A 25,651-nucleotide genomic window follows, 5' to 3' on the forward strand; every position below is an offset into this window, starting at 1 on the left:
TTCTATTCTTATTTCTTATAAACTGATGTTAGCTTTAAACGGTGTTTCATAATAGACATTTTGTGAGGAGGTAGGAGACAAAGCCTGAAAGTTTTTTTAAAAGGAAGAAAACTTGGCAGATGTAAGGGGAAGCTTAGCCAAACCTGAAGCCTGCCACGGCTCCAATGATCGCTGCGTTGGCTTACAGGTAAATGATATCATGGAAAGTTGTAACAACACCATGTAGTGAAGGAATCTGACCTTCCCGTCACAAAAGCTGTCTTATATCACATGAGTACTGAAGGAGCATACCAACACATTAAAATATACTCATTGGCCGGGCAAAGTGTGACATGTGTAATCCCAAGTACTCAGAAGACTGAGGCTAGAGGATCCTAAGATAAGGGACAGCCTGGACAACTTTTTTTTTTTTTTTTTGCAGTACTGGGGATGGAACCCAGAGGCATTCTACCTCAGAGTTACACACCCAGCCCTATGTTTTATTCTTTATTTTGAAACAGGGTCTCACTGAATTGCAAAGGGCCTCACTAAGTAGCTCAGGCTGTCCACAACCACTCTCCTCCTGTCTCAGCCTCCTGAATGCTGGGTTTATAAGTGTGCGCCACCACACCTGGTTTAGCTTGGGCAACTTCATGAAACCCTGTCTCATAATAATAATAATAATAATAATAATAATAATAATAATAATTATGATGATGATGATGATGATGATGATGGCTGGGGATTTAGCTTAGTGGTAAAACACCCGTAGGTTTAATCTCCTGTACCTAAGGTAGGGAGGGGCATATGTTCGATGGTTAAGGGATCTGGACAGAATGGATGAGTTGCCTGAAAACTACTTTTCCAGTTGCAGAATAAATTTGGCTGGTGTAGAGGTAAGATCAATTAAGTGTTTGCTAAGTTATTTCTCATATTATCTGTTGGTGGTCTTCCTGAATTAGTAATGCTCACAATTAGTTTATTCCATGTGTAACACCTAATATGTCAAGATAGTCCAGCCCAATTATGTTATAATAAGATAATTCAAATACTGCATAGGAGCCCATTTTATTTTCATCTTCATTTCATATAGCTATTGGTCACAGTATGGTATTAATTACCATGAATAAAATTTCAACTTCATATTTTAAAGGGATCCAAATACTTATTTTCTCAATTATATTCATAATTCCTGTGACTAGAATGTGAATGGTAGAATAAGATATAAAAGGGGTTAAAAGGGACAACCAATCAAATATTCAGTCAGAAATTGGCAATAGAAGCCGGACATGGTGGCGCACACTTGTAATCCCAGCATATTCGGGAGTCTGAGACCAGAGGATCATAGTTCAAGGACAGCCTCAGCTACTTAGTGAGGCCCTGTGCAACTTAGTGAGGACCTGTTTCAAAATAAAGATTAAAAAATAGGGCAGGGCGTGTAGCTTGGAGGTCGAATGCCCCTGGGTTCCATCCCCAGACCAACAAAAAAAAAAGAAAGAAAAAAAAAAAAGAAAGTGGTACAAGAAAGAAAGAAAGTGGAACTATGCTCATTGCTGGCTTGAGGATTATAATGTCCTTTACATATGGTCCCTATATAAAGGGAATAATAATGTGTTATTGCAGTGAAATAATGTTGACCAGATTTGACCTAAAGGTGAGAGGTTTTTTTTTTTGTTTGTTTTTTGTTGTGTTAGGGATCAGAGCCCCAGCCTTGCACAAGTTTCAGGTAAAATGACTCTTCTCAGCAGATAAATTCCCAAAGAAAGATGTCAGCTGGGGCAGTCTTAGCAACTGGGGAAGTAAGTCCTTCAGTCTCTAAGGGGCTTTGGGTGGGACATCCCAGCATCTAGAATAGTCACTAAAATAGCAGGATTTGATTTCTTATTATTTATTTATTTTATTTTTGCAGCACTGGGGATGGAACCCAGTAACATTCTACCTTCGAGCTACACCCCTCAGCCCTATTTTTTATTCTTTATTTTGAAACAGGGTCTCACTGAGTTGCAAAGGGCTTAAGCTGAGGCTGTCCTCGAACCGCGATTCTCCTGTCTCAGCCTCTCATATATAGGGATTACCAAAGTGTGCCACCCTGCTGGGCTTTATTTATTTATTTATTTAGTCCTGGAGATTGAACCAGGGGCATTCTACTTCCGAGCTACACTCCCAGCAATATTTTTAAATTTTTATTATTTATTTATTTATATATTTATTTATTGGTACTGGGGATGCTTCACATATATACCCAAATCCTTTAGCTGTCCATATACCTTAACACTGACCAGTTTTACATTACAGACATTAGGTCACATTATTTTACTCAGAACCCACCAAAATATTAACTTTTCAAAAACAAATGTTACTTTTTTATTTTTAGCCTCTGAAGCAGCTTTCATAGCCCTTTCACATTACATAATGCACACAAAACTTTTTCACATGCCAAGTAGCCTGGGCCAGTGTCTCCTGTGCTTTAAAATGTCCCATTTTGAGCCGGGTGTGGTGGCGCACGCTTGTAATCCCAGCACTTGGAAGGCTGAGACAGGAGGATCGCACAGGTTTGATGCCAGTCTCGGCTACTTAGTGAGGCTCTCAGCAACTTAGACCCTGTTTCCAAGTAAAAAACAAAATAGATCTGGGAGGTAGAAAAGCCCCTGGGTTCTACCCCCCAGTACCAAAAAAAAGAAAAAAAGTCCCATTTACAGAGAGAAAAAAAAAAGCCATAAAATATTAACAGAATAAATGCTGCCAGGCATGATGGTGCTACCTGCAATCCCTGTATGTGGGAGGCTGAAACAGGAGGTATGAGGCCAACCTCAGCAATTTAGCAAGACCCTCAGCAACTTAGGGAGACCCTGTTTCAAAATTAAGGATAAAAAGGACTGAGGAGTAGCTCAGAGGTAGAATGCCCCTGGGTTCAATACCTAGTACCAAGAAGAAAAAAATGGATAGAGTTAAATGCCCCAGTGGAATTTCCTCCTAGTCACTTTTGTGTGTATTTATTAAAGAGTCTACTTGGGAAACTAAGGCAGACCCAAGTACGCAATCAGTAAAATGTGTTAAATATATACCAGTGATGGTTTTTAAAGTAACCAAGCATTTTTCTCGTTTTTTTTTTTTTTCTTTTAGGGCTTATCATGGCTTCCGGTCACACTGTATTGATGCGATTGGTCGCCTCATCATATTCTATTGCTCAGAAGGCAGGAACGATAGTCAGACGTGTTATTGCTGAAGGAGACCTGGGTATTGTGGAGAAGGTACTGCAAGTCTCATTCACTGTAGCTCGTCTTTTTATAATTTAGCTAAAGAATGTCATAATGTAGACAAACTTTAACACATAAAATAATTGATGGTTCTCTTATGGAGATTGCAAGGTCCTTAGAGTTCAAATGGGCCACATATTTACTTTGAAAATGACTCCCAGCCAGGTGTGGCTGTGTATACCTGTAATCCCAGTGCTTGAGAAGCTGAAACAAGAGAAGGTTTGAGTAAAATCTCAGCAATGTACAAAACTTGCAGCAACCTACTGAGACCCTGTTTTAAAACAAAAAATAAAAAAGGGTGGGAGGGGTATCCTGGCGGTATAATATCCCTTGGCTCAATCTCTAGTACCCTACACACTAAAAAAGTGAGAGAAAAAAGAAAAAAAGAAGCAACCAAGTGAATAAGTACAGACTGCATCTAGGATCTTTATTTGTGTCACTGAATCTTCTGACAAATATTTAGCCCCAGAACAAATCCCAGAGAAATGTATTCTATGTAAAACCATGCAATCCTTAGGAAACTTGACATATTTGATAAAATCTGGCACTTAAATAAGTATTCATTATATTCAAAACATTAATTTTTTTCTTTATGGGAAGGAAACTCAAAACAAGCCTTTTCTAGCCATGCCTGGTGACGCACGCTTGTAATACCAGCATTTGGGAGGCTAAGACAGGAAGATCCAGTTCGCGACCAGCCTTAGCTACTTAGGCCCTTTGCAACTCAGTGAGACCCTGTTTCAAAATAAAGAATAAAGCTGGGCTGGTGGCGCATGCTTGTAATACCCAGGAGGCGGACACAGGAGGAGCCTGCAGGTTGGAAGCCAGCCACGCTGGCTTAAGAGACCCTGTTTCCAAATAAAAAAGTATAAAAATAGGTACTGGGAGTGTATGCCGGAGGTAGAAGGGTTTCCAGGAAACCCAGTACCACCACCAAAAATAAATAAATAAATAAATAAATAAATAAATAAATAAATAATAAATAATAAAAAATAGGGCTGGCAGTGTAGCTTGGAGGTAGAATGCCCGAGGGTCCATTCCCAGTCCTGCAAAGAGGGAGGAGGGGCTGGGGATGTAGCTCAGAAGTAGAATGCCCCTCAATCCCCAGTACCAAGAAAAAAGAAAGAAAGAAAGAAAGAAAGAAGAAAAAGATGAGGAGGAGTAAAAAAGTTAGGAGTTAAGATAGTTGAATGCATGGCTATCAGTGTGTTTTGTCTTTCTTTAGCAGTTAATATTCAAACTCAACAATTTAAGTCTTTTTAGTGAGCAGATATGTACAGAGCGCCTGCCTTGCCGAAGTCACCTGATAGCAGAATACTGCTTTGCATTAAGACAATCTGCAGACTTCAGTGCAACATAAATGTGATTTTCAGCCTCACTAATTAGCTCTCTGCAAAGAAATGTAAAAATGCTACTGTTCAAGATAACCTGTAAATTCATGTAACCAGTCGTAGGTAAATTGCAAAATGTCAGAATTCTCTGAAAGCAAACTAACATAGGAGGTGTGATTCATTTGCACAAATTTCCAATGTCTCTCAGGCATATGACTGTCAGTTATGTTTACTGACTTAGAGTTATAAATGGACTGTACATTAAATATTATTGCTGTTCATTTTTATACTTTTTAGATTTTAGAAATAGGAATTCTTTCTATATACTAGTGAATCATTTTGAGGACCTCTTGAATTATTAGGATTAGTGAGGGGAAGTTATAATAGGAACAGTATATGAAATAACTTTTAAGTAATAAAGATAGTGTTTCACTTTTTTTTTTTTTTTTTGCGGGTCTGGGGATGGAACCCAGAGACATTTGACCTCCGACCTACACCCCCTGCCCCAATTTTTTATTCTTTATTTTGAAACAGGGTCTCACTGAGTTGCCGAGGACCTCACTAAGTAGCTGAGGCTGTCCACGAACCACGATCCTCCAGTCTCAGCCTCCTGAATGCTGGGATTACAAGCGTGCGCCACCACGCCCGGCTCCATCCAGCATTCTTATAAAATAAACTTCTGAACTGGGGATTTCAAAGTTCCTTTCCAACTGTAACCACTGTTGGGCTGGAGTTCCAGCCCAGTGCTACAACACATACCTACAACATTCAATGTCCTGAGTTGGATTCCTAGCACCAAAAAATAAATAAAAAGATAAAAAATCCACTTCCATACTTTAACCAGTATTGATCCCGTAAGGAAAATACAGGCCACAAAACTTTTTGATTCGTTTGATGTTAAGTTCTACAAATCTGAAACGTGACAGTATAACCTAAATTATATAGGTATTTGTGCATTTAGAAATCTGCAGACAGCTTATTTCCCATTAGTTCTGCTAAAATTTGCATTCTTTGTTACAGACCTCTGCGACAGACCTGCAGACCAAAGCTGACCGGTTGGTGCAGATGAGCATCTGCTCTTCCCTGGCACGCAAGTTCCCCAAGCTAACCATTATAGGAGAAGAGGTAAGGGCTGTCAAGGACACATTTCTTAATCCCTGTTTACTATGTGGATTTGTAACTAATGCTCAGTGACTTATATACCACTATTACAATTTAAGCATTATATCTGTATTTGAAACAAAAGTAATTATTGTATCCCTTGGAGGAAGTATCTGATTTTAAAATACTTTGATCCACTTTTAGGCTATATATCTCAATTTTAGCTATGGGAGATATGGTTACTATATATTTACAAACTATAAGATGAGGGCCCAGTGGTAGAGTGTTGCCTAGGATATATGAGGCTTTGGGTACAATCCTTAGTACCAAAAAGTAAAATAAAAAGATGTTTAAAATTCTAGACCTTTGGAATAGAATGGGTTTTTTTTTTATTTATTTATTTTGTGTGTGTGTGTGTGTGTGTGTGTGTGTGTGTGTGTGTGTGTCACTAAGTATGGAACCCAGGGGCTTTCTATCTCCAAACTACTAGCCCTATTTTTCTATTTGTCTTTCTTTCTTTCTTTCTTTCTTTCTTTCTTTCTTTCTTTCTTTCTTTCTTTCTTTCTTTTTTTGGCGGTACTGGGGATGGAACCCAGCATTATTTCTACCTCTGAGCTACATTCCCCGCCCTATTTTTTATTCTTTATTTTGAAACAGGGTCTCATTGAGTTACAAAGAGCCTCACTAAGTAGTTGAGGCTGTCTATGAACCGTGATCTTCCAGTCTCAGCCTCTCAAATGCTGGGATTACAAGGGTGTGCCACCACACCTGGTTTTGTTGTTGTTGTTGTTGTTGTTTTGTTTTTGTTTTTACTAGGGATATTTTTGCTAGGGTACTAGGGATATAACCCAGGGGCACTGTACCTCTGAGCTATACCCCCAGCCCTACTTTTTTATTCTTTTTTTTTTTTTTTTTGGCAGTTCTAGGGATGAAGCCCAGGGACATTTGACCTCTAAGCTACACCCCTGACCTATTTTTATTCTTTATTTTGATACAGGGTCTCAGTCGCGGGGTGGGGGCTCACTAAGTAGCTGAGGCTGTCTGTGAACTGTGATCCTCTGGTCTCAGCCTCCCAAATGCTGGGATTACAAGTGTGTGCCACCATGCCCGGCTATTCTTTTATATATATATATATATATATATATATATATATATATATATATATATATATATTTTATTTTTTGCGGGGCTGGGGATGGAACCCAGAGGCATTTGACCTCCGAGCTACTCCCCCTGCCCAATTTTTTTTTTTTTTATTCTTTATTTTGAAACAGGGTCTCACTGATTTGCAGAGGGCCTCACTAAGTAGCTGAGGCTGTCCGCAAACTGTGATCCTCCAGTCTCAGCCTCCCAAATGCTGGGATTACAAGTGTGCGCCACTATACCTGGCTTTATTCTTTATTTTTTGAAACAGGGTTTCACTGAGTTTCAAAGGGCCTCACTAAGTAGGAGCTGAGGCAGTCTTTGAACTGTGATCCTCCTGTCTCAGTCTCCTAATGCTGCGATTAAGAGTGTGCACCACCAAGCCCTGCTGTTGTTTTTAAAATTAGGGTTTTTTTAACCAAAAAATAGGCTTTCTTAAACCTATATCCATAACACTTTGAAAGAAAAAATAAGTTCTTAAACTAAAAAAAAAATATATCTTTTTAAAATCTTGTTGTGGAGCCAGGTGTGATAGCACACACTTGTAATCCCAGCACATTTGGGAGGCTGAGACAGGAGGATTGCGGTTTGAAGACAGCCTCAGCCACTCTTTAGTGAGGCATTTGCGGCTGAGTGAGACCCTATTTCAAAATAAATAATAAAAAAATAAGGCTGGAAGTGTAGCTTGGAGGTAGAATGCCCCTGGGTTCCATCCCCTGTACCCCCCCCCACACACACAAAAGCCTTGTTGAGGATAATGTAGTTGGGAGTATCCAGTCAACTGTGATGAGTGGTATATAATTGTTTTTACAATTGTATTAGGTTTGCTTTAAAATGGTAAGCCGAAAGGACCAGTAAAGATTGTGATGCTGCGTTTGACCTGTGGCTGAGACAACACATGTTCTGTAACAGTGGCCTTTTTTCTCTGCTTCAGGATCTGCCTCCTGAGGAAGTAGACCAAGAGCTGATTGAAGATGGCCAGTGGGAGGAAATACTGAAGCAACCGTGCCCATCACAGTACAGCGCTATTAAAGAAGAAGATGTAAGGTCCATCTTTATACTTCAATTCTCTTAGTAAGGGCAGTCCAATCCACATAAGGTGAAAATTTCTTAGTTATAAAGGCAGCCAAAACCTTGAAATCTTTCATAGAAGTTTCAGGCAACTATGTTCCTGAAACTTTCCTCTCTGAAACCTTTTGTAGTTGTGAGATAGAGTTTTACTACTTTGCCGACACTGGTCTCAAATTCACAACCCTCCTGTCTCAGCTTCCTGAGTTGCTGAAATTATAGGCATACACCACCACACCTGGCTTAAAACCATGATTAGAAATACTTTTAGGGCATGGCACACACCTGTTATCCCGGTACTTGGGAGGCTCTGAGACAGGAAGATTGCAGGTTTGAGGCCAGCCTCAGCAACTTAGTACTCAGTGAGACCCTGTTTCAGACTAAACAATAAAATAGGTTGGGGTTTGCCCCTGGATTCAATTCCCCAGTAACACACACACACACACACACACACACACACACACACACACACACACTCACACACTAAATAAATAAATAGATAGATAAATAACATTTAGCTGAGTATGGTGGCACACATCTGTAATCCTAGTACTTGAGAGGCTGAGATTAGAGAATTGCAGGCTTAAAGCCAACTTCAGCAAGTTAGCCAGACCCTTTTTCAAAATAAAAAATAGGGCTGAGGGTATAGCTTAGAAGTAGAACCTCCCCTGAGTTCAATTCCCAGTACCATAAAAAAAATGAATAAATATATAAATAAGTAAATACATACATACATACATACATACATACATACATACATACATACATACTTTTAGGATAAGCTGATGTGGTGGTACAGACCTGTAATTCCAATATTTGGGAGGCTGAGACAAAGAGGATCACAGATTCAAAGCCAGCCACAACAATTTAACAAGGCCCTTAGCAACTTAGACCCTGTTTAAGAAAAGAAAAAGAGCTGGGAGCTGGAGCTTGGAGGTAGAATGCCTCTGGATTCAACCTCCAGGACCAAAACACAAAGAAGAATGCAGGGCCAGGTGACACATGCCTGTAATCCCAGTACTTTAGAGGCTGAGATAAGAACATCGCAGGTTTGAGGCCAGCCTCACTCAGACATTTGATGAGACCTCAGCAACCTAGTGGGACCCCTGTTTCAAAATAAAAAATAAAGCTGAGTGTGGTGGTGCTTGCCTGTAATACTAGCACTTGGGAGGCTGAGACAGGAGGTTCAAAGCCAGCCTTAGCAACTTATTGAGGCCTCAACAACGAGATCGTTTCCAAATAAAAAATATCAGCTGGGGTATAGCTTGGAGGCAGACTGCTCTGGGTTCAGTTTATTTTATAATAAATAAATAAGCAAATAAATAAATAGGGCTGTAGGGGTATAGCTTGAAGAATGTCTTTGGGTTCAAACCCCAATACAAAAACAAAAAATAAGCCGGGTGTGGTGGCGCACGTTTGTAATCCCCGCGCTTGGGAGGCTGAGACAGGAGGATCACACAGGTTCGAAGCCAGCCTCGGCTACTTAGTGAGGCTCTCAGCAACTTAGTGAGACCCTGTTTCCAAATAAAATATAAAACAGGTCTGGGAGTATAGCCCGGAGGTAGAAAGCCTCTGGGTTCCACCCCCAGTACCACCAAAAAAAAAAAAACCCAAAAAATAAAATAGGACCGGGGGTATAGCTTGAAGATTATACATCTCTGGATTTAATCCCCAATACCACCAAAATAAATAAAAATACAGATGGGGGCTGTGCCTCAGTGGTAGAGAAATAAAGCCTTGGATTTGACTCTCAGCACTGCAAAGAAAGAAAGAAAAAAAAAAGGGCTAGGCATGTGGCTTATGTCTTTTAACCCAGTGCTTGGGAGGCTGAGACAGGAGGATTGCAGGTTTGAGGACAGCCTCAGCAATGCAATGAGGCCTTCAGTAACTTTTTTCAAAAAAAAATTAAAAAGGGCTGGAGGTATAGGTCAGAGGTAGAATATTCCTACATTCAATCCCAGTATCACAAAAACAAAAACAAAAGCCTAGTAGTAACTACATAGTGTTCAAAACTTTTTTGGATACCATTTTGTATGTTTTTTCTTGCACCATCAATAACAAGGTCAGTGTGTTTATGGCATGTTATTGATGTTCAAGTGACAATAATTTTTCGGATAAGCATTTAATATTTATTTTTTGCGGTACTGGGGATTGAACTCAGGAGAATTCTACCTCTGATCTATACCCCCAGCCCCTATGTTTTATTCTTTGTTTTGAAACAAGGTTTTACTAAATTGCAGAGGGCCTCACTAAGTAGCTGAGGCTGGCTGTGAACCTATGATCCTCCTGTCAGCCTCCCAACTGCTGGGTGTGTCACCACACCTGACTTTAAAAAAATTTTTTTTTGTGGTACTGGGGATGAGGATGGAACCCAGGAAGGACATTCTACCTTCGAGCTACACACCCCCAGCCCTATTTTTTATTCTTTATTTTGAAACAGGGTCTCACTGAGTTGGAAAGGGCCTCACAAAGTAGTAGCTGAGGCTGTCCTAAAACCGCGATCCTCCTGGCTCAGCCTCCCAAATGCTGGGATTACAAGTGTGTGTCACTACGCCCGGCTTTATAATTCTTAAATCTAACTTTTCTCTAGTTTAAGTAGACTTATTACATGACTACAAAATTTTAGTTTTTTATTGTTACAGAACTTATGTTAGGCTGTGTGTGATGGCACACGCTTGTAATTCCAGTACTCGAGAGCCTGAGACAGAGGATCATTGTTCATAAACAGCCTCAGTTACTTATGAGGCACTATGCAACTCAGTGAAAGTTTCAAAATAAAGAATTAAAAAAAAATAGGGTCATGGGTGGTGTAGCTTGGAGGTAGAATGTCCCTGGGTTCCATCCCCAATACCACAAAACAAAAACAAAACCAAGCTGGGCATGGTGGCGCACGCTTGTAATCCCAGCATTCGGGAGGCTGAGACCGGAGGATCACAGTTCGCAGACAGCCTCAGCTACTTGGTGAGGCCTTCTGCAACTCAGTGAGACCCAGTTTCAAAATAAAGAATAAAAAATTGGGCAGGGGGTGTAGCTTGGAGGTCAAATGCCCCTGGGTTCCATCCCCAGACCCGCAAAAATAAATAAATAAATAAATAAACAAACAAAAAAACAAAAGGAAAATGAAGGATTTTTTTAAAATGGTGCTGGAGGTGTAACTCAGAGATAGAATGCCCCTAGGTTCAATCCTCAGTTACACACACACACAAAAGAAAAACAAAAACTGATGTTGGCTTGTTTGCTTAGGCTATCTGTAATATAATTTCAAAAATGAAAAATAATAAATAATAAAAAATCTATTTTTGGAATTTGATATTCTTTACTTATATATTTTCTGGGTTTTTTTTTTTTTTTCTTCTTTTTTAAGCTTGTGGTTTGGGTTGACCCTCTGGATGGTACCAAGGAATATACTGAAGGTTGGTATCTCTTTTACATTTGTATTTCATGGAAATAAGAATAAGATACAATATTTACTTGTAAAGATTTGATATTTTAAATGGTGTGTGTGTGTGTGTGTGTGTGTGTGTGTGTGCGCACGTGCGCACTGAGGACTGAACTCAGGAGTATCCTACCTCTAAACTACACCCCTAGCTTTTTTATTTTTTTGTTTTGAAACAGTCTTGCTAAGTTGCTGAGAGCATTACTAGTTGCTGAGGCCTTCCTCAAACCTGTAGAGTGCTTGCATAGTATGAGCAAAGCCCTGGGTTTGATTGAACCCCAGTGACAGACAGACGCACACACGCGCGTGCGCGTGCACACACACACACACAGCGGAAAATTCATCTTCAAATATTACCCTTATACTCTGTTAGCCCTATAATTTTAAAGGTCCCCCAGATGGTAATTTCTGTCATATCAAACCTGCATTACCAAAGTGACTATACTATACCCAGTGGTATTTACTGGGGTGAAGAAGCAGTGACAGGTGTAGCAGTGCTGCCCTTGGCTTGCCACCACTGCCGTCCCACACTCATCTCATTCACCCTCTCTCTGAAGTGGAGAAAAATTAGCTGGGTGTGGTGGGTCATGCCTGTAATCCCAGTGACTCTGGAGGCTGAAGCAGGAGGCTTACAAGTTCTTTTTTTTTTTTTTTTTTTTTTTTTTTGGTGGTACTGGGGGTGGAACCCAGGGGCTTTCTACCTCCGGACTATCCTCCCAGACCTATTTTATATTTTATTTATTTTATTTGGAAACAGGGTCTCACTAAGTTGCTGAGAGCTTCACTAAGTAGTTGAGGCTGGCTTTGAACCTGTGTGATCCTCCTGTCTCAGCCTCCCAAGTGCGGGGATTACAAGCGTGCACCACCATGTCCGGCTAGGAGGCTTACAAGTTCTAGGCCAACCTGAGCAAAGTAGCAAGATAAAAAAATAAAATTAAAAATTAAAAAGGGCTGGAATGGTTGGGTGTGGTGGTGCACACTTGTAACCCCAGCTTTTGGGAGTCTGAGACAGGAGGATCACAGTTTGCGGACAGCCTCAGCTACTAGTGAGGCCCTTTGCAACTCAGTGAGACCCTGTTTCAAAATAAAGAATAAAAAATAGGGCTGAGGGTGTAGCTTGGAGGTATAATGCTCCTGGGTTCCATCTCAATACCACAAAAAAATAAAAATAAAAATAAAGTTGGCAACATAAAAGTAAGAAAAAACACGCTCAGAGCCAGAGTTTTAGGCTTTGGAAGGTTATAATTTTATTTTTAAATTAATTTATTATTTTTTGTATGGAGCCCAGGGCATTCTACCTCCAAGCTACTCCCTCAACCCTATTTCTTATTCTTTATTTTGTAAGTTCACACTAAGTTGCAGAGGGCCTCACTAAGTAGCTGAGCTGGCTACAAACCTGTGATCCTCCTGTCTCAGTCTCCCAAATACTGGGATTACCAGTGTGTATCACCATGCCCAGCTATAGTTTTATTTTTGAAATAATGATCTACATAGTTTTTCTTTTTTTTTTTTTTTTTTCTTCTTTTTCTGTGGTGCTGGAGTTTGAACCCAGGGGCATTCTACCACTGAGCCACACCCCTAGCCCCATTTTTTTTTTTTTAATTTGGAAACAGGATCTCAGTAAAATGCTGAGAGCCTGACTGTGTTGCTGAGGCTGGCTTTGAATGTGTGATCCTCCTGTGTCAGACTCTCAAGTAATGGGAGGCCAGGAGTATGCTACCATGCCCTGCTTACATTTTTTTTTCTTACTTTGGCTCTCAGCTTCATGGCTTAGAAAAAGAAAATTTCTCATTTTCTCATAGTTCCTAGGGAAAAAAACCTTTTTCTATACTTGAATGAGCTATACATGTAATGAATGAGTTATGCAGCATGTGTGGGTATGTTCTGAAAACATGTCTATAATTCATTGATAAAAAGAGAAGCTCTGTATCACTTTGATGTGTCCTTCCTTTTATTCTAAAAAGTATTTGGAGAGATTGATGAGACTGATGAGAAGTCATGCTATGAGAAAGATATATAACTGATATTTCTTATTTATAGGTCTTCTTGACAATGTAACTGTTCTTATTGGAATCGCATATGAAGGAAAAGCCATAGCAGGCATTATTAACCAGCCATATTACAACTACCAGGTATTACTATCAGTGATACAAAAATATTTTATTATATAATATATAATAGTGTTCCATGATTCAGATGTCATTTAATTGTGGTTTCTACCTTGGCTGCATTTGCAGTCATCTGGGGAACTTTTCAGAATACAGATTATCAGGTAGTACCTGGAGCTGTTGAATCGAAACTTTGAGAGCATTGGTACCAGGAATGTATAAATATGTATTTGTGTGTTCACACACACTTGTATACATTTTGTTTTTTATGTACTTATGATTCAAGAGCAAATGTATGAGAGTTATCGACATGGTTCTTGATTAGATTAGTCACCGAGACACCTGATTTACAGGTGGTTCTTGAAGCATATTGAAGAAATGAATCATATCAACCAAGAAAAGAGATAGCCCTATTGCTTTCCAGGTAATACTGCATAGTGCCTAAATTGTAGTTGATATCAATAACAGAACTGAATATGCTCTTGCACTCTGTTTCTCTTACTTTGTCTTTTCTAATCTGCTTTGACTTTCTATTATATTTCAAAAAAAATTGTCTTCCTTAGAAACAAAAGGCTAATGTGCTGGGTATCCTATAATCTCAGTACTTGGGAGGCTGAAACATGAGGATCATAGGTTTGAGGACAGACTCAGCGACTAGCAAGACTCTCAGCAATCTAGCAAGACAAACAAAAACCTTAGAAGTGTTGGATGTGGCCCCTGAGTTCAATCCCCAGTACCATACATATGCACAAAAAATAAGAAACAAGAGGCTGATGTCATTTCAAAGCAAGAATATACCATTAAATCACTTTAAATTCTAAAGGAGATTATTAAGATATTTATTGATCTTATTATTAAGATATTAATGACCTTGATAGAACTTGGGAGAAACAAAGAAACCAGAGTGAGAATTATCACTTCTAAATTCTGGTTAATCTTCTAATACAAATTTATTTTCTCCTAGTGTTTATATGATTATACATTTTTATAATATGTATTTCTTAGAACTTACCAAAATAATTAAGCATTATTAGAAAAGTCATATAGAGTTGGCTAAGTGTCGATTAATCTTTATAACATGACTTTAATGTTTATACAGTATCATATTACAGACATAAGTTTGTTATTTTTATGTGAACATTAATTCAATACTATTCTTTAAGAGGGGCATTTAATTTATAGAGAGCCTTATAATACATGATGCATTTCATCAAAAATAAAGTTAAGTGCTTAGAAATTGTTAATAATTTTCATCTCTTCTTTCTGAGATTCGAAAAACTCTATTGATTTTCCACAGAGCAATGGAAAGCAGCAGTTAAGGGAACACAGCAATGAAGCCAAGGTGAGAGAGTGGCTAGGCTTTGGCTCCACTAGAAGGTAGAAAAGAGGCAGCAGCCGTGGCTAGGGGTCGCCGGGCTCCTCTGCACTAGCTCCTTTTCTCCTCTTCCCCCCCCTCCCTTTTCCTCGCTGCCTTCTGTGTGCGCTCTTTATGCCCTCTTTTCCTTCCCGTTTCCTTATTCAAGAACTTATTCAGATGGGAGCTGGAAAGTTGCTCAGCTGTGTTGGTGTATTCAAGTCCAAGGACTCCATTTGATATAATCATTGTAGAAATAATAGCTAAATTTATCAGGAACTTACAAAGTGCTGCCAGGCTCAAGGGATTCACATGCATTATCTCTTTTAGTATCACCACAATCCTTTAAGGAAACTTAGCTCCCCCCACCCCTATTTTTTCTTTTTGTGGTATGAGAGGTTGAACCCAAGGGCATTCTACCTCCAAGCTACATCCCTGTCCCTATTTTTATTCTTTATTTTGAAACAGGGTCTTACTAAGTAGCTGATGCTGGCCAGGAAGCTGCAATCCTCCTTTCTCAGCCACCCAAGTACTGGGATTACCAGCATTCACCACCATGCCCAGCTTCGTCCCATTTTAAAGAAGAGGAAACTGAAGCAATTAATGTACCTCTGAAACCCAATGGGTGAATGACAGAACTGATTTTTCAGTCAGGTCCATGTCTTATTATTACCCTGTATTGCTTTTCTGAGCCAAATAAACAACTTAACAATTCAGACTTTATTATTGCCTCTAACAGACAATAAGTCTGATAGACACCTAAAAGAAGCAACAAAAACAAAACAAAAAACAAACAAACAAAAAAACAGACAATGCAAAGAAACCCTAGTCTCTATGGGTTTTAAAGGAGGATCAGAGCTAGTTGTTGCCCCCCCCCCCCGCCAAGTATTAGGAATTGAATCCAGGGAGATTCTGTCTTTGAGCTACACCCCCTGCCCTATTTTTTATTTTTTATTTTGAAACAGGGTCTCACTGCATTGCAAAGGATATGACTAAGTAGCTGAGGCTGCCCTCGAACCGTGATACTCTTGTCTCAGCCTCCCAAATGCTGGGATTACAAGCATGTGCCACCATGCCTGGCTACACAGTTCATTTCCAGTGACCACTTTTTGCAGCCCTAGCATTTTATCCCAATGTGGAACAATTATGAAGGGTTATTCTAGCTCTGGAGTTCCCCAGTGGGTCAGCTTAAGTTGTTGGGCTGCATCACAGCCCATTTTTCCCCAGCCCACACCTGCTTCCTTCCACAGGTGTCAACCCCAAGTGTAGCTGGGCGTGGTGGCACACGCTTGTAAATCCCCGCGCTTGGGAGGCTGAGACAGGAGGATCACACAGGTTCGAAGCCAGCCTCAGCTACTAAGTGAGACTTTCAGCAACTTAGAGAGACCCTGTTTCAAAATAAAATATACAATAGGTCTGGGACATAGCCCGGAGGTAGAAGCCCCTGGGTTTCATCCCCAAGAAAGACCACAAACACACACACACACACACACACACACACACACACACACACACATACACACGATGATGTGTTTGACCTGGGTGTGGTGGCACATGCCTGTAATCCCAGTACTTGAGAGCTGAGACAGGAATATTGCAGGTTTGAGACCAGCCTCAGCAACTGGGGCACTCAGCAACTTTTTTTTTTTTTTTTTTGCAGTACTGGGGATGGAATCCAGGGTCATTGTACCTCCAAGCTATACCCCCAGCCCTATTTTTTAGTCTTTTTATTTTTGGAACAGGGTCTCACTGAGTTGCGAAGGACCTTGCACTAAGTAGCTGAGGCTTCCATGAACTGTGATCCTCCAGTCTCAGCCTCCTGAATGCTAGGATTACAAGCATGCACCACCACACCCGGCCTCCTCAGCAATTTAATGAGACCCTTAAAAAAAAAAAAAAAAAAAAAGCCAAGCATGGTAGCACACACTTGTAATCCCAGTACTTGGGAGGCTGAGACAGAAGGATCCGGGTTCGCGGACAGCCTCAGCTACTTAGGCCTTCTGCAATTTAGTGAGACCCTGTTTCAAGAAAAAGAGTAAGTTAGGTATATGGCACAATGGTAGAGTTCTTGCCTAGCATGTGCAATGTCCTGGGTCTGATCCCCAGTAGCATGAGAGAGAGAGAGAGACAGACAGACAGAGAGTGAGAGACTGAGAGAGAAGAAAAATAATAAAAATAGGGTTTTGAGTGTAGGTTGGAAGTAAAATGCCCTTGGGTTCTAGCCCCAGTTACCCCCCCCAAAAAAAAAATAGCTCAGAAGTAAAATGCCCCTGGGTTCAATCCCTAGTACCCCCACCCACACCAAGATAACATGTTTGCAAACATTTTGACAGGTAAGCTCAAGCAGTATAATTTAGTAATGAAGAATATTAATGTTGATGGGTGCAGTGGCATGTGCTTGTGTCCAGTTACTTTGGAGGCTGAGGCAGGAGGAACACTTAGGCCCAGGAGCTCAAATCCATCCTGGATAACATGATATTGTATAAACCTGTCCCAAAAAAATAAGTCAGCTTTCAATACAGACAAGCTTGGCCTTGGTTATGAAGTTCCCAAATTCCATGGTGAGATTACTTAATGACCCCAAATCTCATTTTTCTCGTTTTTAAAATAAGGATAGGGAGTAATGTAGTTCAGTGGTAGAGCACTTGCCCTCATGCATGTGATTCTGGGTTTTATCTCCCGCCTCACAAAAAATAAATAAGTAAATAATGTAAGGATAATAATGCCAACTTCATGGGGTTGCTTTGAGGATGAATGAGATAATACATGTAAAGCACATGTAAAGCACATGGGACCCAGTACATGCTTCCTGTCGAGTAAAGTATATATCTACTTGTGTATAATAAATGTCTACTATATTAATATTATTGTGATGACTTTGGATTGATTATTTGGTATACCAGCTTTACTTTCCATGAAATAAAATGCAGATTATATGATTCTATACAAAGTGCATAGTTATAGTGTTGTTGAAAATTGTTTGAGCTCTGCAAAGGAAAATACATTTTCTAAGATTGTGGTATCATTGTTGTTTTACCACTGTTAGTAAAATCTTAATCCTGATGCCATTATCCATGGCTCTTCTTCAGTATTGACCTAGTGTTCAGTTGCTCTATCTCAATAGCAGCGAAATACAGTCTCACAGCGAAATACAGTGCACGATTGTAATCCCCGCGCTTGGGAGGCTGGGACAGGAGGATCGCACAGGCTCGAAGCCAGCCTCAGCTACTTAGTGAGGCTCTCAGCAACTTAGTGAGACCCTGTTTCCAAATAAAATATAAAACAGGTCTGGGAGTATAGCCCGGAAGTAGAAAGCCTCTGGGTTCCACCCCCAGTACCACCAAAAAAAAAAAAAAAAAAAAAAAAAATCTCACTATCAAAACATGATTCTTATTGTTTCTTGGATACTGAAAAGTAATCAACATGGTATTTCATTTTCTGGAGACTTCAGTGTCTTTTGAGAATGGCCATTTTTAATTCAACAAACAGCTTATTGTATGATTCAGAAAACAATGTTAATAAATACATATTTCCTTTCCGGAGGATTCCAGGCAATAACCAAAAGTTCCCTGCAATACCTTTGAAACTATTAACCAAAGCAATAGTGAGAATAATCAGCTGATTTTGTAGAAAAAGTCATTTGTCAGTGCTATCTTTCTTATACTCCAAAACAGAATTATGTTTTATTTTTATAACTAAATATCTTATATTAAAAATATTCTAACTATAACTAAATATCCCATATGGCTAATGTCTTTCTCCAAATGACCAGTAACCTCTACTGTTTTTCACTCGTTCACCTAGGCAGGACCAGATGCTGTGCTGGGGAGGACAATCTGGGGAGTTTTAGGTTTGGGTGCCTTTGGGTTTCAGCTGAAGGAAGTCCCTGCTGGGAAGCACATCGTCACAACTACGCGATCCCACAGCAACAAGTTGGTTACAGACTGTATTTCTGCCATGAACCCTGATGATGTGCTGCGAGTGGGAGGAGCAGGAAATAAGGTATGAAAAGATCTGTCTTCTGCTCTAACATGGAAATTCTGAACTTTTCATTGTTTTTTTTTGGGGGGGGGAGGTATGGGGGGGTTCTGGGTATTGAGCCCAGGGCATTCTACCTCCAAGCTACATCCCCAGCCTTACTTTTAATTATTTATATTGAAATAGGGTCTCACTAAGTTGCTAAGGGCCTCACTAAGTTTTGAGGCTGGCTGTGAAACTGTGATCCTCTTGTGTCAGCCTCCCAAGTACTGGGATTATAATTGTGTGCCACCACATCCAGCTCTGAACTTTTTTTTTTCCTTTGGTGGTACTAGAGGTGGAACCAAGGGGCATTCTACCTTTGAGCTACATCCTCCACTCTATTTTTTTATTCTTTGTTTTTAAACAGGGTCTTGCCGAGTTGCAAAGGGCCTCACTAAGTAGCTGAGGCTGTCTGCGAACCACAATCCTATTGTCTCAGCCTCCAAATGCTGGGATTATAAGCGTGCACCACCATGCTCTAGTGATACTGCACTGCATGAGCTGCTGCTATGTGTGCATTTCATGCTGTGTGCCTAGCACAGAGAAGGCAAATCATATTTATTAAACTGAATGGAATTAATGTATTTTCACCAATGCTTTGGAAGCCATACTCAAAGTAAAAATATTTTTCCTGGTAATCACTAAAATGTAACTAGTGACAAGTATGACTTTTTTTGCCCCTAACTTTGATAATCATAAAAACCCACCATTTTCTTTTATTCTCAAAGTGTACTAGCCTCCTAAGAAACATTAATTTCTCATCTTGTTTGCCTCTGCCTTTCTCTGAAAAAAAAAAAAAAAAAAACTTGTTGGGCATTTTATAAAAAATAAAATTTTAACAGCAAGTACCCCTTTGAAAACTATAGCTTCTCTTTCATTAAAAAAAACAAAAACAAAAAACTGGTATCAGGTGACCTGGGAGGCTGAAATAGGGATTGTAGGTTGGAGACCAGCCTCAGCAACTTAGATTCTCAGCAACCAAGTGATACCCAGTTTCAAAATAAAAATAAAAATAGAATAGGTCTGGAGTGTAGCTCAGAGGTAGAATGCCCCTGGGTTCAATTCCTATACTACAAAAAGAAAGAACAAACAAAAATGTATACCTGCTCTATTGTTCACACATAAAATCTACTAGACATATCTGTTCAATGAAAGAAAAACTTTTGCTCAGAATCTTCCAGCAAGGTTGAAATGTCTGAAGGTGTTCATAAATAGTGCTAAAAGTTATATTGGTAACTCTATGTTTACTAAGATTTTCCTCATTTTTGTGGTTTTTTTAATTGGAATATTTGAAGTCTGGAGTTTTTAGTAATAATTATTTTAGAGTATAGCAAAAAAAAAAAGAGTCAAATCGACTAATGAAACTTGATAGCAAATTCTGTCAGTGACCTCAGTTTTTTATGAGTATTCCAGGAAATATTAGAATGACTACTTAAAAGTTGATTATTTTGGTAGTGGAAATAGTAATAAGTATTATTTCTGAAGACTTTGGAAAGTTCTAATTAGATTAATCAGCACTGAATAGCTTTTGACCTTACTGTGCTTTATACATTATTGTACTGCTTGATATTTCTCAATTCTTTATTTAATAATGGTCAGTTTTAGAAGTTTAAAACGTCTTTATTTTTGTAATAAGTATATATTGCTTTAATAGTAAGAAAAACAATGTAAATATAGAGAAAACTTTATTTCATCCAACTTGGAACATGGAGATTGCTCAGACATCCTCTTTACAGCTTACTTGACCAGGTTTTTCCCCCACTTCAGATCCCTAAATATTATGTATTTATTGAATTTCTTCATACTTGTCATTTAAGTCTGCTAATGGCTTTAACCTAAGTGAAGTCCGACAGAGGAACTGATTAAATGTCCTTGATAGAAACAAGCAGTCTTTCTTATTTGTACCTCAGTCATTTCCTGGTGGAGGGATAATTACTTTCTTTTGCAGATCATTCAGCTGATTGAAGGGAAGGCTTCTGCATACGTGTTTGCCAGTCCTGGATGTAAAAAGTGGGACACTTGTGCCCCAGAAGTTATCTTACATGCTGTGGGAGGTTAGTCTGTTTTATTTTAGAGAATTAAGAGTTTTTATTTATGTGAAAACATCATATTTTAATATTATTTTACCTACACTCTTAGGATATAAAAGCTAGAGGGAAGCTTAGATTATCCAGTCCAAAGCCCTAATTTCACAGATGAGTAAATAGACTTTTGTTCCCTTTTGGGACTTTAATCTGCATAGTTAATTTAATGTAACTCTTATTATGGTCTTAATGCTTTTTTTTTTGTTTTGCAGTACTGGGGATTAAACCCAGGGGCATTCTACCTCTGAGCTACACCCTCAGCCCTATTTTTTTATTCTTTTATTTTTGAAACAGGGGCTCACTAAGTTGCAGAGTGCCTCACTAAGTAGCTGAAGCTGGCTATGAACTTGTGATCCTCCTGTCTCAGCCTCCCAAGTGCTGGAATTACAAGCATGTGCCACCACACCTGGCTTATGGTCTTAATGTTTTTTAGAGTTTTTCTTTTACCCCTCAAAAAGTAAACTGCTTATTGTCAGTGACATTACCTTGATTGGTCTCTCTCTCTCCTTTCCTCTTCTTCTTTTTTTTTTTTTTTTGTGTGTGTGTGTGTGTGTGTGTGTGTGTGTGTGTGTTTCTAGGTTACTAGAAATTGAACCTAGGGACATTCTCTGCTATAACCATAGTTCTTTTTTTATTTTTTATTTTGAAACAAGGTCTCACTAAGAGGCTGGCTTTGAATTAGTGATCCTCCTATCTCAGCCTCCCAAGTACTTGGCTAACAGGCATGCACCACCATGCCTGCTTTACCTAGTCTCTTTTACACTATTATCGCTGAATCAATAATCTCAGTACCAGTTGTAAAGATCATAGTTAGAAATTTCTAAAGCTTGACTGAAAATATATTATAGATAATATGTAATATTACAGTAAGATAACTTTTCTATTTCAAAAAATATCAGTTCAAATCTACTCTTAGTAAGCAGTTATAATTCCTGTCAGGAAGCCGAGTGTGGTGGCACATGCTTAGAATTTCAGCATTTTGAAGGCTGAGAAAGGAGGATTCGGGTTCACAGACAGCCTCAGCTATTTAGTGAGGCCCTGTGCAAATCAGTGATTCCCTGTTCAAAGTAAAGATTAATAAAATATGGTTTCGAGCCGGGCATGGTGGCACACACTTGTAATCTCAGTATTTGGGAGGCTGAGGCAGGTGGATCATGGTTCAAAGATAGCCTCAGCTACTTAGTGAGGCCCTTTGCAACTCAGTGAGACCCTGTTTCAAAATAAAGAATAAAAAATTGGGCTGGGAGTGTAGCTTGGAGGTAGAGTAGCTCAGAGGTAGAATGCCCCAGGGTTCCATCCCAAGTACCGGAAAAAGAAAAAAATATTCCTGTCAGGAGCTGGACGTAATGATGCATGCCTGTATTCCCCACTACTTGGGAGGCTAAGGCAGGAGTATTGAGTGTGAGGCCAGCCTGGACAACCTTGTAAGACTGTCTTTAAACAAATAAACAAACATATAAGATCCCTATCAAAGACTGGGGATATGTGGTTCATGGTAGAGCTTATGCTTAGTATGTGGGAGGTCCTTTGTTCTACCCCCAGCACTATTACCAGCACCAAAAAAAAAAAAAAAAAAAGCAAAGCAATAAACAAGATTTGTATTGTCATTTCTAATATATTACTTTAGCAATACTTTTTTTTTGCAGTACTGAGGCTAGAACCCAGGGGCATTGTACCTCTGAGCTATACCTCCAGCCCTATTTTTTAATTTTTTATTTTGAAACAGGGTCTCACTGAGTTACAGAGAGCTGCCTACCACAATCCTCTTGTCTCAGCCTCCTGAATGCTAGGATTATAAGCCTGCGCCACCACACCCAGCTATCAATACCTTATTAGCATATTATATGATGAGAAAGTTAAATTATATTTCATCATAGTCTATATTTATTGAAATGTAAAATGAAATGGTAATATACAATTTTTTTTGGTGGTACTGGGAATTGAACCCAGGAGCATTCTACCTCCAATTTATACCCCCAGCCCTACTTTATTCTTTTTTGGGGGGGGGTACTGGGGATTGAACCCAGGGGCATTCTACTTCCGAGCTACACTACTGGTCCAATTTCTTATTCTTTATTTTGAAACAGGACCTCACTAAATTGTGAAGGGCCTTACTAAGTAGCTAAGATCCTCCTGTCTCAACATCTCAAGTAATGGGATTACAAGCGTGCACCACCACGCTTGGCTTACAATTGTATTGTACTCTTACAAATAATGTGTTAATATTAAATAATAGGATCCAGGTGTGGTGGCGCATGCTTGTAGTCCCAGTACTTGGGAGGCTGAAACTAGGGGATCCAGGTTCGTGGCCAGCCTCAGCTACTTAGTGAGACTCTCCATAACTTAGTGAGACCCTGTTTCAAAATAAATAATTTAAAAAATAGGGCTGGTGGTGTAGCTCAGAAGTAGAATGCCCCTGAGTTCAATCCCCAGCACCAAAAAAAATTTTTTTTAATAATAGGAATAGGGTGTGGTGGTGCACACTTGTGATCTTAGTACTTGGGAGGCTGAAACAGGAGGATCTCAGGTTTGCGGACAGCCTCAGCAAGCAGTGAGACTTTCATCAACCTAGCAAGAATCTGTTTCAAATAAAAATAAAGTAGGGCTGGAAGCTCAGAGGTAGAATGCCCCTGGGTTCAATCCCCATTACCCCTCAAAAAAAAAGAAAGAAAAAAGAAAAGAAAAGAAAAGAAAAGAAAAGAAAGAAAGAAAGAAAGAAAGAAAAGAAAGAAAGAAAGAAAGGAAGGAAGGAAGGAAGGAAGGAAGGAAGACAGGCTGGGGGTGTGTGTAACTCAGAGGTAGAATGCCCTGTGTTCAATCCCCAGTAAACACACACACACACACACACACACACACACACACACACACACACACACACACACCAGTTGCTACAAGGGTTGTTTTGGGGGTTTTGCCCCTGGGATGGAACCCAGGGGCATTCTACCTCTGAGCTATACACTCAGCCCTATATTGTATTCTTTATTTTGTTTTTTTTTTTGTTGTTGTTGTTGTTGGTTTTTTTTGGTGGTACTGGGGTTCCTGGAAGCCCTTCTATCTCCGGACTACACTCCCAGACCTATTTTTACATTTTTATTTGGAAACAGGGTCTCCTAAGCCAGCGCGCGCGCGGCTAGCTTCGAACCTGCGCGATCCTCCTGTCTCTGCCTCCCACGCGCGGGGATTACAAGCGTGCACCACCACGCCCAGCAATGTATTCTTTATTTTGAAACAGGGTCTCACTGAGTTGCAAAAGGCCTCACTAAGTAGCTGAGGCTTTCCGCGAACAGCAGTCATCATGTCTCAGCCTCCTGAACGCTGGGATTACATCGTGCGCCACCACGCCCAGCCGCTACAGGGGTTTTGAAGTATAACTTAGCAGTAGAGTGTGCACTTAGCTTGTGCCAGATCTTGGTTCGATCCCCAGTGAGCCACTCTGCCCCTCCAAAAATCAGAGACATCATGGTCCAACCATCTATTACCCTTGTGTCGATGTTTTTTCTCTAGGTAAGCTAACTGATATCCATGGGAACGCCCTTCAGTACAACAAGGAAGTGAAGCATATGAACTCCGCAGGGGTGCTGGCCACGCTGAGGAACTACGACTACTATGCGAGCCGAGTTCCAGAGTCTGTTAAAAATGCACTTGTGCCTTAAACTTTCACTTATTTAGCTAAAAGGACTTGCTTATTAAAATCATACATTTTAAAACTGATTGTATACCATTAGAGACCCACCTTTATTCATTGTTTTTTTTTTTTTCAGTGATTTATATTAATTACTTAGGAATAGGAAATAGCATTAAAGAATTTAGATTTACAGGAGTCCAGTACTCCCAGGAGGGGCAGCTTTAGCGGGATAGCAGTGAGCATAGCTGCCTTCTAATACTCCCATGCCTTAGGCAAGTAACACATTTTATGTGTTCTTTTATGTGAGCCAGGCACAGTTGTATACAACTTGTATTCCAGCTGCTTGGGAGGCTGAACCTAGCAGTTGGAAGACAGCCTGGGCTACAAAGCAAGAACCTGTCTCCAAAAGAAAAAAGGAAAAAAAAGTGTTTGATTGACTAATCGACCAGACCAATTTTGATATCTGGAGAATTTATAAACTCAATATATTTCTTTTCTTTTTATGTGAAAAAATGAAAAAAAGGTTTAGTTCCAAACTATCTAGATAATTTATGTAATTAACATTCCTGTCTCATTACCACATTTCTTTAGGGCACATAACCTGATTGTTCCAGAATTTCATTCTCCTTTTCCACAGTCATTTTTAAAGTGTTCCTACCTACTCCAATTATAAAAATATATAATGTGATATATGTTGGTGAAACACTTGTGGGAAAAGTTTATTTGAAATAAATTATTTAATCTAAGCTCTATGTTGTTTGTCTGCTTTTTAAGTATTCAGAAACTATAGATTCTCTACTATGTGGATCCATTCTTATACATCATTTTAAGGGTTAACTGTAAAAAGTTGAGTAATTGCCTTGATTTCTTACAATGGCAGATTATAATGTATACTATTATCTTCTGACATTATGGCTAGATATTTATTATTAGGTGTCTGTCCATTCCTTTAAGTTTCTCTCTTTTTTGATTAAGCAAGGGGTTTAATAGTTCCCAAACCCCTTAGCATGCATGAGGCCGAGTTCATTCCCCAACACCAATAAAAGAAAGAATGAAAAAAAAAAAATAGTGCTGAAATCTAGTTGAACATCAGGATTGCCTGAGAAGAATTTTCTTCTCAAATGCAGATTTACAGGGTCTATCCT

At 39.5% G+C, this 25,651-nt stretch overlaps 1 protein-coding gene across 3 annotated transcripts; it reads left to right on the top strand.

The window, feature by feature from the left end:
• Positions 1 to 3,110: 3,110 nt before the first annotated feature.
• Positions 3,111 to 24,534, top strand: BPNT1 (3'(2'), 5'-bisphosphate nucleotidase 1; the record flags this gene model as incomplete). 3 transcript variants are annotated; one of them, XM_080699415.1, is made up of 9 exons in its annotated part: positions 3,111 to 3,230; positions 5,588 to 5,692; positions 7,746 to 7,853; positions 11,244 to 11,292; positions 13,356 to 13,447; positions 14,721 to 14,765; positions 18,582 to 18,779; positions 20,746 to 20,851; positions 24,386 to 24,534. In XM_080699415.1, the coding sequence occupies 9 exons, from the start codon at positions 3,111 to 3,113 to the stop codon at positions 24,532 to 24,534; spliced, it is 972 nt and encodes a 323-aa protein (XP_080555541.1). The 3 variants fall into 3 exon arrangements, with proteins under 3 accessions (XP_080555541.1, XP_080555542.1, XP_080555543.1); XM_080699416.1 differs by lacking the exon at positions 14,721 to 14,765; XM_080699417.1 differs by lacking the exons at positions 7,746 to 7,853; positions 14,721 to 14,765.
• Positions 24,535 to 25,651: the final 1,117 nt, after the last annotated feature.

This window comes from Muscardinus avellanarius (assembly GCF_963383645.1).
Source record: "Muscardinus avellanarius genome assembly, chromosome: 7".
Classification (NCBI taxonomy): domain Eukaryota; kingdom Metazoa; phylum Chordata; class Mammalia; order Rodentia; family Gliridae; genus Muscardinus; species Muscardinus avellanarius.